The sequence below is a fragment of the Halichoeres trimaculatus genome, unplaced genomic scaffold, assembly GCF_033239565.1.
Source record: "Halichoeres trimaculatus isolate MK-OKI-2021-1 unplaced genomic scaffold, fHalTri1.1 fHalTri1_scaffold_14, whole genome shotgun sequence".
Taxonomy (NCBI): Eukaryota; Metazoa; Chordata; class Actinopteri; order Labriformes; family Labridae; genus Halichoeres; species Halichoeres trimaculatus.
The window spans coordinates 24,933,988-24,946,576 of record NW_027437192.1 but is presented as its reverse complement, the minus strand read 5'-3'; the positions used below and the strand labels follow the sequence as shown (position 1 = coordinate 24,946,576).

General features: G+C 40.1%; 2 protein-coding genes across 2 annotated transcripts; both read left to right on the top strand.

The window, feature by feature from the left end:
* Positions 1–618: 618 nt before the first annotated feature.
* LOC141802707 (glutathione S-transferase A-like) lies at positions 619–4,302 on the top strand. Its single transcript, XM_074686341.1, has 6 exons — positions 619–1,806; positions 1,901–1,966; positions 2,147–2,252; positions 2,986–3,104; positions 3,853–3,941; positions 4,046–4,302. Exons 1-6 carry the CDS (start codon positions 1,513–1,515, stop codon positions 4,173–4,175), a joined length of 804 nt encoding a protein of 267 aa, XP_074542442.1. The 5' UTR covers positions 619–1,512; the 3' UTR covers positions 4,176–4,302.
* A 2,029-nt stretch (positions 4,303–6,331) lies between these two features.
* On the top strand, positions 6,332–12,070 carry LOC141803341 (coagulation factor XI-like). Its single transcript, XM_074687307.1, has 9 exons — positions 6,332–6,392; positions 6,484–6,640; positions 6,750–6,859; positions 6,971–7,133; positions 7,964–8,082; positions 8,398–8,530; positions 10,790–10,896; positions 11,354–11,513; positions 11,799–12,070. The coding sequence occupies exons 1-9, from the start codon at positions 6,332–6,334 to the stop codon at positions 11,971–11,973; spliced, it is 1,185 nt and encodes a 394-aa protein (XP_074543408.1). The 3' UTR covers positions 11,974–12,070.
* Positions 12,071–12,589: the final 519 nt, after the last annotated feature.

Genomic DNA, 12,589 nt, shown 5'->3' with positions numbered 1-12,589 from the left:
GGCTTTATCAGCACATCAATTAGTTATCAAAGGTGAAATTCATATTTAGTTTGGAGGCCTTTAAAAAAAACACATTGATGCCAAACTAAACTAAGTGCCTTTCCACAGCAATGCACTGTCAAAACTTTACATAAGAAGAGTGCTGTTTACTCAGATCCATGCAGACAGTTGTTCGATCAGAAAGCATGGTCTTATTTAATATTTAAAGGATTATTCACCTCCAGCTGAACTTATTCCTTAAATCCAGCTACTAAATAAACTTCATTTGAAAGTTTCTGTTAAGAAAACTGTTAAAACCCACAAGATAAACGTTTTAAAAGCATCCGTCATGCTAATGACAGAAACTCATGTCTAATCCAATACAACAAACTCCAGTGGGAAAACCAGTTTTTATTGTAAGCATCACTGCATTCTGTCCTTGCTTAGTCAACAAATGTTTCTAGTCATGCCCGTCCAGCAAAAGCCTGATAAACACAGGTGCACACACAAGAAATTTACACGCAACAAAACAAAAAGCATGGCTGATGAAGAGACAGCACCTGGAATGTAACTGGATCACAGTCCTTAAAATGTACTACTCTGAATTTTTGCTCAGTTTTTTTTTTTTTTTTTTTTTTGCAAAGAACGCCTCTGAAAACTACAGAGAGCACATAATTATGAGAAATTTTCCAGAAACCTGAACTTTTTCTGGCTTTTCAGTTGAATAAACTCCTAAGAAAGATGATCTTGCAGCAGAGCTCATGCTCTCCGTGTGACTCCTACAGATCAGTCGTTAATCAAACCAGCAGACAGTGACCAAAAGCAGAGTCAAGTCAGTGATATTACTGTGTTCACTCCACTATCACTGTTGATAGGTGTACTTGTGTGCATCACAGCTCAGACACTGACCTGGATAGAGGCATTTTATTTGCATCGATCTTGACTGTAGAGATGTGTTTCCTGAATGCTAAGCGCAGTGGTCACCTTTGATTTGGTTGTTAATTTGAATGACGGTGCCAGAACTGATTTCCTCTGTGTGTGCAGGGGTGAGTGAAAAGTGATGAGTCATTGTGACTTTTCAGTAGTAGAAGATGAGGATGATACAAACACTCAGCAGTAAAACAATCACTGATGCAATAACTCAAACTACCTGACAAGGAGCAGAGATAGTGCTGACATAGTTATTACTGATATAAATGATATTAGTCAGTCAGTGTTTGGGTGGTTACAATTGCACAATGTTAATGTTAGAATGCAACTGTTGTTGATCCCATTTTTGCAGTACAATCAAATGGCATTAACAAAGCAGGAGAAGTCAATATACCTCACATCAGACTTTCCAGACCTAGTGTGATAAATTAAAGCCAGATGTTTAAATGTAGCTTTTGAAAGTACAGGTGTCAAAGTTATGGGTTAATTCCACAGAAAAATGGGTCTATGTGCTTAGAGAGGGTGTGAACCTTCAAGATTGTCTTGAGTCCCGGAGCTCCTGTGAAAACAGAAAAAATGGGAAGGAGCTAAGCTCCACCAATCATGACGCAGGAGGCTACAGCCTGTTATAAAACCAGACACACACACATTCCAGCTTCACCCTTTACTTCCTTCCCCACTCACAACTTCAGCAGCTGTCAGTTGCAGCAGATCTCTTGCTCTGAAATCATGGCCAAGGACATGACTCTGCTGTGGGGCTCCGGCTCTCCCCCCTGCTGGAGGATCATGATGACTCTGGAGGAGAAGAACCTGCAGGGCTACAACCAAAAAATGCTCTCCTTTGAGAAAATGGAGCACAAGTCTCAGGAAGTGATGGCTATCAATCCAAGGGGACAGGTGAGTTCATTTCAAACTAGGAGTATAAATGACAAAAGTGTCTGCTGCTGCTGCTGCTGCTAAAACATTTTACTGCTCTTCTCCCTCCTCAAAGCTTCCCGCCTTCAAACATGGAGATAAGATTCTGAATGAGTCCTATGCAGCCTGCCTGTATCTGGAGGTAAGAATATACTGAAATTGAATCCCTCAGTCTGCCACTAAGGAGTTAATAATTGGGCGGGCTGCTTATACTCTGAGTTAAACAATACCCGATCTGACACACTATACAGCAGAGCAACAGAAACCGGAGCTTCACCCTGCTGCTTGTAAGACTTGCTCTTTTCATGTGTCCAAAAAACAGAGCCAGTACAAAGGCCAGGGAGCCAAGCTGATCCCTGACTGCCCCAGTGCCCAGGCCATGATGTACCAGCGCATGTTTGAGTGTATGGCTCTTGGTGAAAAAATGGGTATGTGAATACTTATTCAAAACACTGTGGTCTCAGAGTTTTCACTTTGCACTTTGTTAAGACAAACCATCCCTACATCAAGTTATTTAATGCTGTTGAGGCTCTCTGAGTTGTGCCTTTGTGACCCAACCTATGTCTTTACCACCTCAGGTTCATCCTTTAGGGATCACGTAGTTCTTAGCAACATCACACCCCACTCTGCCTCCTTCAAACCTCTGAGACCTGAAGTCTCCAGTCAGTCTCTGCAGAGAGCTCAGCTTGAACAGCCTCTTCAAAACAGATGCTGCACAGAAATGAGCCGTGCATTCACAGAATTAAGCCACATTACTATGCATGGAGTCACCAGCTAAGAGTACCCCTAAGACAGGTAGCAATGCTGAGAGGTCACAAGTTAATCCCACAAAAGATCACATGCCTTGGCGATGTGGCAGCAAAGTTCAGGTCATGAGGCCCGATAAAGATGCAAAATAACCAGAGGAAGAGAGAGAAGAAATACCCAACCAATAAGCTCACAGAGCTTTATTTGTGCCTCTTCTACTGCCCTGTTTGAAATTGATGTTAGATAATCTTTGTCCTTACCCAACCCAGCTGCAGAGGAAATGAAAGCATTTAGCAAGGCACAATGTGGGAGTGGGTGTTCTCAAATGTTTGGACAGATTCTGCTGATAATTCTCTGAAACCTCAACCAGCCACCCTCACTGAATGTGTGTGTCTGTGTGTGTGTATCTGTCAGCCAATGTTATCTACTACAACTACAAGGTCCCTGAAGGAGAGAGACATGACTCTGCCATACAGAGAAACAGAGAGGCCCTCTCTGCTGAGCTGAAGCTGTGGGAGGGATACCTTCAGAAGGTACACTTACAGATCACGAAATACTCACCTTTACAGATTCTCTGTCAGCATCAAAGCCTTTGTCGTTCACCCTGCGTGTCTGAGAGTTTGATGAGAAGTTTTGTACCCCTTTCATATCTGTACAATAAGTACAAGGCCACAAGCAGCAGCAGCTGGATAGCAACACTTAGCACAGACACTAGCAACATGGGAGCAGCTTGCATCACTCTATCAGCACCTACAGCCTGTTTTTGAGCCAAGAAATAGCGCAGCACAATATCAGAATTATTAAAAGTTATAATTTTGGTATGTGGAGGTCCAATGAGGAGATTTTTTTTTAAGCTGGCTGTAATAAAAATTACTGAAACCAAAACTGATGTCCCTCCAAAATACAACAGCACCATCAGCATAAAGATTACCTCAGTCTCTGTGGTTCTCTTTAAAAACAGTGATTAAAACATTTGCAACATTACAACATTCTCATTTGCAAGTTTTGTTCCTCAGTGATGTAGCCATGCTTTCTGCTCACTACTAAGGTAAAGTTAATCCACTGTGATCTTAGGTTTCATAATTACTGATGTGAGATTGGTATCAATTTTTTCATCAAACTCTGTAAGCGAGTGTAACATAACACCTACTGTAACATAACACAGACACGTAATGAATAATGTATATTAACGTAGTTCAGACCATCTGTCACAGCATGAATGTCGATTCATTTGGAGGTAAACATTTGTAGCATTTGCTTAATGAGTGTTTTGGTTTCCAGCTGGGTTCCTGCTGTTATCTGGCAGGAAAGGACTTCTCCTTGGCTGACGTGATCGTTTTTCCAGCCATTGCTTATGTCTTCCGCTTTGGGTACGTGGTCATTAAAATAACTGAACTGCTTAGAATGATTAATTTATGTAAGGAGCAGCAGAAAGATAATGTTAGCTTCATACCAACTCTTCTCTGGTCCACAGGCTGTGTCAGGAGCATTACCCTAAACTTGCAGCTTACTATAACTGTGTGAAAGAGAGAGCCAGTGTCAAAGCTACATGGCCTCCCACCTGGAAAGACTCTCCAGGACAGGACCTCCTGAGGGATCTCTAAGATTCCAGCAGCAGTCAGCCGACACACTGGACCTGATCCTGTTGTGTTTTATGAAACCACTCCTTGTTTGCACTATTCTGGCTGTGTGCATTTAAAAAACTGATTTTGAAACAAAATTTGTAACTGACACTGAAAAAGTTTTTATTTTTATGCTGCAAAAGCAATAAAAGTGACCTTTCAACTCTGTGTGTTTTATTGAGATCAGCTTCCTCTTCAGCTCAGTGTTGAATCAGATAAGGTATGAGCTCACAACACTACAATATTTAACCTCATGCATTCGAAAAGTCTTCTGAAATCATTTCGAATTTTGTCTTTTTATTGCGTAAAGGTCAGCTGGAGTCACCTCGTACCTAACCGTAACTGTGCGCTCCATAGTTTTGACAGCAGAGCTCATTCACTATCAGAGTCCTCATTCTGCTCTTTGAACCTGTCACTCCTAGTTTGACCAGCAGGTTGTTACACACTGCATACAGGACATGAACTCAGGATTTTCAAATGTTTTCCCACTAAGAGTGCAACAAGACACCCTGAAACAGTCAAACACAGCTTGGGTTCGGTCTGTGGGCTTCAGGTTATTCACACGTGACTGAAGTGTGAAATAATCAAAACTTTTGAATGAAAGTCTTACAGAGGGCTGATCACTTTCACAGCAGAGTAAGGAGGTGTGTTTTCTAAACGGTTAAAAGTAAAAGAAAAAAATATAATAAGAAATTAATGTTTTCAGAAAAAACTTACAGTAGCCACAGACCAGCACAGCAAAGAAGAGAAAGAGAAAATAGAAAAAGCCATGGACTTGGTGATTAAACATCCAGATGTTGACTTTAATCTGGACTCTGAAACAGCCATTGACCTCAGACATAATTGTTTATTAACAAACTTAATTATTTATTTATTCAGTCTCAAGTAACTTTATCCCAGGGTTGTTATACTCAAGTTAAACTTGATACACAAAAACATGTCATTGTGAGCCAGGTTATGTAGTTTATCCAGTAAGCACAGCTAAGGCTTGGTGGTGAAACCAAGAAAACTTCATGAACTGGCCCCTGATAATATTCCTGAACATTCAGCTCAGAATCAAAACACTGTCAGGAGAGTGTCAGTGTCCAAATGTATATTTAAATATAACTTTTGTTGTTAGTTGTTTTACAAAAAAAGCACAAGAATAGAAAAGTACACTATTACTTTCTGATTATGTTACAATTATGTACTTTTTTCTGGCAGTATATTATTTCAGATTAATTTCTCTTGGAGAATTCCTGCTGTGCTGTGCTGTGCTGGCTAAAAAGATTAATCCTGCTTAAAATGATGAAGCTTGGGGGACTCTGAGGAAGAGTCTGAATTAGAGCACTTCATGATGCTGGATGTTTTTCTCCTTTTTATGACAGGTGGTCGAATAAGATTGTTAAGCTCTGTATCTGTTTTTTTATGTTGTTGTTGTTTTCCCAACCTTAAACGGTGGATCACGAGGAGACACCTATAAATCATCGCAGATTAGTTTCTTGAGCACTCAAAAGCAGCTATATATATCCAACGTTTTTCTTAGTTTTATTGCTGAATAAAGGAAATGAACTGCATAAAATACTAAATAATAACTTTGATAATTAAATGATTCAGTCAATAATAATTTGGGATTTTGGTGTGATCAGTCAGATTTTAATGAGGTCCACAGCCAGCCATTAACACAATATGACTCAGTGGTTTAGCGGCTCGCTGTTTCGGGACAACTGCCACAAATGATCCAGAGGTGAATACACCCTAAAGAAGATAATTCAATAATTAAATAAATAAGAATCAATAATTAATGATTATTTGATTAATTATTTTAGTATTTCATAACACTTTCATTTAATTAATTAAATTATTACATACAATTTAAACGTTTATTGATTTATTTCACATATTAAATAATTACTGATGCTATCAATTATTTATTTATTTATGTATTTATTGAATGAATGATGTAGTTATATATTTCATTTTGGCACGTTTAGTCCTCCATATATGGGGAACCAATCAGTTTGTGTGTCAACAGCAAGCTGCGCAAATAGACCAGCCCTACAAATTCAGAAGCAATCTGTCAGCCAGCTTGCAGTAACAGGAGCATCTCATCTCAGCTGAAGAAGCTTTTCCATCAAGGTGTCATTAAAACTGAGAAGATGAGAGCTCATTTGATTTTGCTTGGTGTGCTCTTAGTTTGCACTGTCTGCTTCAGTCAAGGTAACATAACATACATACACAATGTAAACATTACACTGACTTGTGGGCTTCTGAACTTGTAACTCTGTCTATTTCCCATGATCCTCTGTAGACTGTAACACAGATTTTCTGGAGAATGTGGATTTCCCAGGAACAGACAGAGAGGTGCGTTTCTCTCCTGATGCCGAGCACTGTCGACACCTCTGCACCCAGCACCCCTCCTGTCAATTTTTCACCTTCATTCGCTCAGACTGGACCAGAGATAAAAGGTACAAGACATATAAGTATTAACAGAGATGATACATGCTGTTCAGGATTTCTTTATTGTACTTCATGTGGTTTGTGCTGATCAAGTAAAACAGTGTCCCCCCTTTGCAGGCACTTTTACTGCTACCTGAAGTCCACCTCATCTGGGCAGCCCGAGACCCGCACCCCACTGCTCGGCGTCACCTCAGGCTTTTCCCTGAAAGCCTGCAAACCAGAATCAGGCAAGCACAACACAAGTCTGTTATTTGTGTTGTTTTATGTTTTTATGTTTTTAAATGGTGAAAGATCACAGTCTGCACATTTACGTCCTTGTCTGTCTGTCTGTCTTCTAGAGCCCTGTCTGTCTCAAGTGTACCAGAATGTGGACTTCTTTGGTGCAGACTACAGGACATTTTTCACAGCTGACTATGAGAGCTGCCAGAGAGCCTGCACCCAGGACCCTTCCTGTCAATTCTTCACTTTTGTCAATGATGTCTTTGTACCAGAAAACATCAGGTACGCCTAATAACCATTTAACATGATAAAAACATGATTCTACAATGCAGTTAAAAACACTGCTTTTTACTTTTAGAGGCAACAAATATCTGACCCAAGACGTTTAAAGTCTACACCAACAGATATCCTTCACGTGATTACACCAAATGAATGTAAAAATCAGGGGTTTTTTTTGACAAGAGAAGAGATATTTCTTCATTTCTTTCAACACAAAAGTCTCTTGAAATGTCAAACTGTGTACTTGGACTATATCCGATGACTTCACACAACCACAGAAACAAACTAAACCTTTGGACTTTAACTTTGTCAAGCCAGGAGAGCTATTTTACTGTCACAGAAGAGTCTGAACAACTCCCCGTCATTGGAAAAATTAAAAAAGGAGCTTTTGACTTTTGTCAGTCTGAAAAGATTTAAAAAACTATGGCAAGAAGAAAGTCTTTAAACATCAGTAGACCAATGAGGGGACATCACAGAGGCTGATGCAGGCTTCAAAAACCAACAAAGCTAAATGTGAATGTACAGTGTATTTGCTGGTTTTAAGTTTTGTTTTTGTTTGTTTTTTTTTAACTTGTTGTAAGGTAAAAAAAAATGCAGGGGCAATGATCACACTGTACAAAAGACAAAAGCTTAAAAAATTGCATGATGTGTTGTTCACTTTCACACCTCAACTTTTTCAGATCAAGTTTCATCACAGCCCTGTGGAACAGTTAATGTAAATTACTGATGCTAAAATCTCTTCAAAGGACAGCGGCCGGACACCTGCATGCTTTAGTTATTAAGTTCAGCTCAAGGACTGACCTCCAATGACATTATTATCTATTCTGTTTCAGGCACAAGTGCCACCTGAAATTCAGCTGGCCGGTACCTCGGACACCAGTAGTCAATGCCTTGGCTGGTGTGGTGTCTGGATTCTCCCACAATATTCAGATGAGTCCGGTGACCGAACCAGGTACACAGAGATCAGGATCAGAGTGGCTCAGGTGCTCCCAAAAATGAGGGCCCTGAACTCTTAAACTATGAACTGTTGTTGTTGGCTGGTTTGCATTGCAAATCAATGAAACACCGCAAAGACGATTCAATGTGAGTGGTTAAAGTAAACCTGATCAGTGAAATTAGAAATGATTGATAAATGCTATGAAGCCATTTGTGTTATCTCACACGCACTCACACTCCTGGGAAAGTTAGTCACTGTTGGCTCTTCCTGCCTGAAGTAGATATAAAAACAAAATGCACTCTCTCATGTTTTTACCTGTGTTTTCTGCAGCATGTGAAGGAAAGCTATTTCCCAACACGGCCATCCCAGGAGACCACCTCCTGAGGGTTCCTGCAGCCTCTCCTGAACACTGTCTGTCACTGTGCTCCGCTCATCCATCCTGCACCTTCTTTGCCTTCAACAGGTAATGTGTTTATGACCAAAACTCACGCAAGAGGAAACAAACGTGTTTAGGGAGTACTCTTTGTGCAGAGTTAGATGCATTTCAGTCAGGAGAGACTTATAGACCAAAAAGAGTTATGTACAGATTTATTGTACTAATGCAAAATTCAAGTTTGGTGGTCAGACCCCAAGAAGCGCTAGGAATAGCTAATGTAGGGGTACAATGGCGTTATAAATTACGAATATCCCTCGATGGATTCTTGACACTGGTGGTGGTTAGAGTCTTGAGAAAGCTGGATCTTGATGTTTCAGAGAGGCCTGGGGGCTGAAAACCAGAGTTGAGTGATGAAGACTGAAGTTGCACAGGGGGGCAGAGGGTTGTGACGTGAGCCTCAGGCATTGTACGCAGGTACCTGGCTACGTGTGGACATGACCTAAAGACAGCTGACAAGCAGAAAAGGCAGCATTTAAATTTTGACAGCTATGAGATGATTGGCTTATGAGTGAAGCTGTAATGATGTGATTGGATATAGGGAAAAGCTGACACGCCCCCCCAGTCAGCTGATAGTGGGAAGCAAGAAAAAGTGAGAGAGCACAGACAGTTTTTCTGACTGGACTAAGCTACCTGTGTCTAAGTGGCCTTGGTTAAGACCTGGTGTGTGGATCTTGTATGACTCTAACTGCTAACTCATTAGCTTAGCTACACAGAGGCTCCTTCAATGTCCCCTAATGTTATGTAGGTGTATGTCTGCATTAGCACCACTGTATTTTTGTGTGTGTGTGTGTGATTTGTCATCTACTGTCAGACTCTACAAGTGTGTGGTCTTTTGATGCTGAGCAAGTCTCTTCTTTATTTATTTTCTGCACTGAAAGAATGCACATTTACTAAAAACTTTCCTAAAACATTGCTAAAACACCCAATGTGTCAAATGTGATACAAAAAAATATGTAAACAAAACGATATCACAACATTTTTGTGGATTTGATAAAACAGTTAGTTAACATCTTGGTTCCAAATAACTAGGATTTTCTGGCTACCTTTAATGGGTCAGGCTTTACAGGATTAAAATGACAAGTTGCTGATAAAGAAAAAGGCTTTCTATCAGCTGTACTTCTGCTTTCCTAGACCGAATGCCAGCATAGCATATGATTAAACAGACCGAACACAACAGTCATCCTTTACAAACTGAATTCACAGCAGTAGACAGTAAACTTATTGGTATTGATATTGGCAATATTTGGATCAATCCGCCCGCCTCTGCAAGAAGCTGGCTGGCAGAAAATGTCAGCAGCAAAGCTAGGGTCAAAAACAATTCAGAATGTTGTAGCTGAATGTAACAAACACAACAGTCATCCCCCTTATAACATTCCGTGGTAGCTTTTTCAATTGATAATAAATTAATGAATTAATAAATAAATTAGCGGGGGGAAGTGGATCTGGTGTTGCCACTGCCAGCTGATCAGAGCAGAGCCCACTGTGGTCAAGGGTTTACCTTTCCCGGCGTGTCTTCACCAGCTCAGTTTACAAAGCTAAAGATGTGTGGCTAACTTATTCTAAAATCTATTGACAGAGCCGACCCGTTCCGACCAGCAGCGTTCAGTCATTTGCCAGTACAGGCACAGACTAACCAGAGTTATTCAGCATCTCCCACTGTAGTAAACAAAGTAATTACCTGAAATTTGGCTGACTCTGCATCAGTCTTCAGTCCCAAATCCCTCTGCAGCTTTTTGCACCGGTTGTTCATTTCTTCAATATTCAGTCTCTGTTGGCACCTGTATCGCTAATAATTCCTCCTTGCTTCAGCCTTTTCCTTGAAACTTTTTCGTTTTCTTCCCTTCCCTGTGGAGGGTAACAGTAACAGCTTCCTGGTTTCGGTCTTCTCTGGCTCCATGGCACATCAGTAGCTGAGCAGCTAGCTGACGTGAGAGGGGTAGTGGGGAAGGTGGGACTAATGGTGCAGAGCAGGGGAGACAGGGGATTGGATGGACTCATGCACAAACCTGAAATGAGGGGAACGCATTTCGGATTGGTCAATTATGTTGTTTTGCAGCTGACGTACTTAATGGATTTTTTTTGCGTTCTTTTTGCCTTTGATACTGCATAGATCGGACCATAACGACCTCATAAATGGTGTTATTGATAATAACCAAGCTTCCAAATCATAGACTATGGCTTTAATCCTGATCTCTTGGAAACCCATCGCCCCTCCATCTGTCAAATGTGGGCTGTATTTATTCCTGCAAATAAAGACATTTATTAATCTCTTTCTCTTCTCCACAGTGAAAACTTCACCTGTAGCCTGAAAAATAACCAGAATGAAATGATGCTCAGGGCCAAAGCTGGAGTCACGTCAGGGATACCAGAACGCTTCTGCCAGCTGGATATGAGTGAGTGGCCCTGAGAGACATCACAACTGTCTGCAAGGGGAAGCAATTTATGGTCCTCCACTGATATAAGTTAATGTTGGTGTGTGAAATAACTAACTCAGGAACTTACCTTTATATTTTCCGCTTTCTTATAAGTAGCAGTTGCTTCAAAACAATGTATTCCAATAAATTTGTTGCTAAGTTGGATGAAGAACATCAACTCAAATTTGATATTTATATTTTGAATTTAGTAACATAAAAGAATTTATTCTTTGTTTATCTATAAAGTTTGTCAGTGACACTTTCCTTTCATTCCTCTCAATGCATATGGAACATAAATTTTTATCTTAGATTTCTTTATCATTCAAATAATCATCAGTCAAACCAAACACGGTTGATGTTTTTGTTGTAATTTCTTAGTTTGTTAGGTCATGTTTCTGGGTTTTGGCTGGGAGTTAACACATTTCTCTGAAAACAGAATGGGCAAAGGTTCCTCTGGAGGGAGTTGATTTCCTGGGTTCCGACATTCGCTTTGAGCTGATGGATGATGCAGAGACGTGTCAGAAGACCTGCACTGAGGATGCAAACTGCCAGTTCTACACCTACGTCACTTCAGACTTCCATGACACCAGCTTCTGGTGCAGTAGTTTTTCCTTTATTTCCAAAATGAATCATTCAAAAAAAAAAGATAGATAACAAAAAGTTTACAAACACAATAGATGTTAGAAGTCAAATTTAACAAAGTAGCCATGCATTTAACCATGTACTTTTTTAATAGTTACTTTTTCATAATATTAATTAATGATTTTAATTATTTTCACTTAACCCTCCTTATTTCCTTCATCTGGCACAACCTAAAAAAATGAAAACAATTTTGTGGGGATAAAACTTTTTTTTTGTTTTTGTTACTGTTGTTGTTCCAGGCGCCGCTGCTTCCTCAAGCGTGCCATCACCATGCCTTCTCCTCCTAAAGTTGCCAAGCTGAGCAACGTTGTGTCTGGCTTCACTCTGAGGAACTGTGAGGCTGCCAGTCAGACCCAAGCAGATTCATCCATTGATCCAGCTCCTGCCCTCTCCGCCCCGCTGGCGCAACCCTAGGTGGGGTCCACTATGGTCACCTGATGGGCACCTTTTTGGACTGTGGGGGGAAGCTGCACACGGACAACAGAAAGTCTGGCCAGGGAATCAAACCAGGACTACACCTTAACACAGCCCCACTCAGAGAGATGACAAAATATAATAAAAGTATGAGAAACAAAACAGACTCATGTTTGCTTTCAGCTTGCTGAATTAGTTTCAGAGAGTTTTCACAAGAATATTTTCCCTCCTCTGAAAGACATCTGTTAGAGAAAATAACATTGACTTTTTTGTCAGTGCTTAGTGTAATTTTTAAAAGCAGAGACAGCTGTAAGTAAATATGTTATTGATGTATTTCTAAAGTTAATTGCATGATGTAAAAATATTCAAAAGATATTAAAGTACATGTATTGGGTTATAATTTACAGTTGTCTACATAATAAAAAAATGGCAAAAGAAAATATATATTTTTGTAAATTAAAGTCTTAGGTCACCTGAGCAAGCATTGGATGGTTTAAATTTCATGTTAGGAGATGAATGACTGAATAATTAATGACACATTGCCACATGATAGTATCATGTAACCAAGATGGAAACTGGGAGTGAGAAGTTTTTTTTTTTAATGTTAAAATAAGAG

Coding starts and splice junctions, on each gene's coding strand:
- LOC141802707 (XM_074686341.1), top strand. CDS start 1,513: ATGACGCAGGAGGCTACAGCCTGTTATAAAACCAGACACACACACATT. Junction 1,807..1,900: donor CTATCAATCCAAGGGGACAG/GTGAGTTCATTT, acceptor CCCTCCTCAAAG/CTTCCCGCCTTCAAACATGG. Junction 3,942..4,045: donor GCTTATGTCTTCCGCTTTGG/GTACGTGGTCAT, acceptor TCTGGTCCACAG/GCTGTGTCAGGAGCATTACC.
- LOC141803341 (XM_074687307.1), top strand. CDS start 6,332: ATGAGAGCTCATTTGATTTTGCTTGGTGTGCTCTTAGTTTGCACTGTC. Junction 6,641..6,749: donor GACTGGACCAGAGATAAAAG/GTACAAGACATA, acceptor CCCCCTTTGCAG/GCACTTTTACTGCTACCTGA. Junction 6,860..6,970: donor AGCCTGCAAACCAGAATCAG/GCAAGCACAACA, acceptor TCTGTCTTCTAG/AGCCCTGTCTGTCTCAAGTG.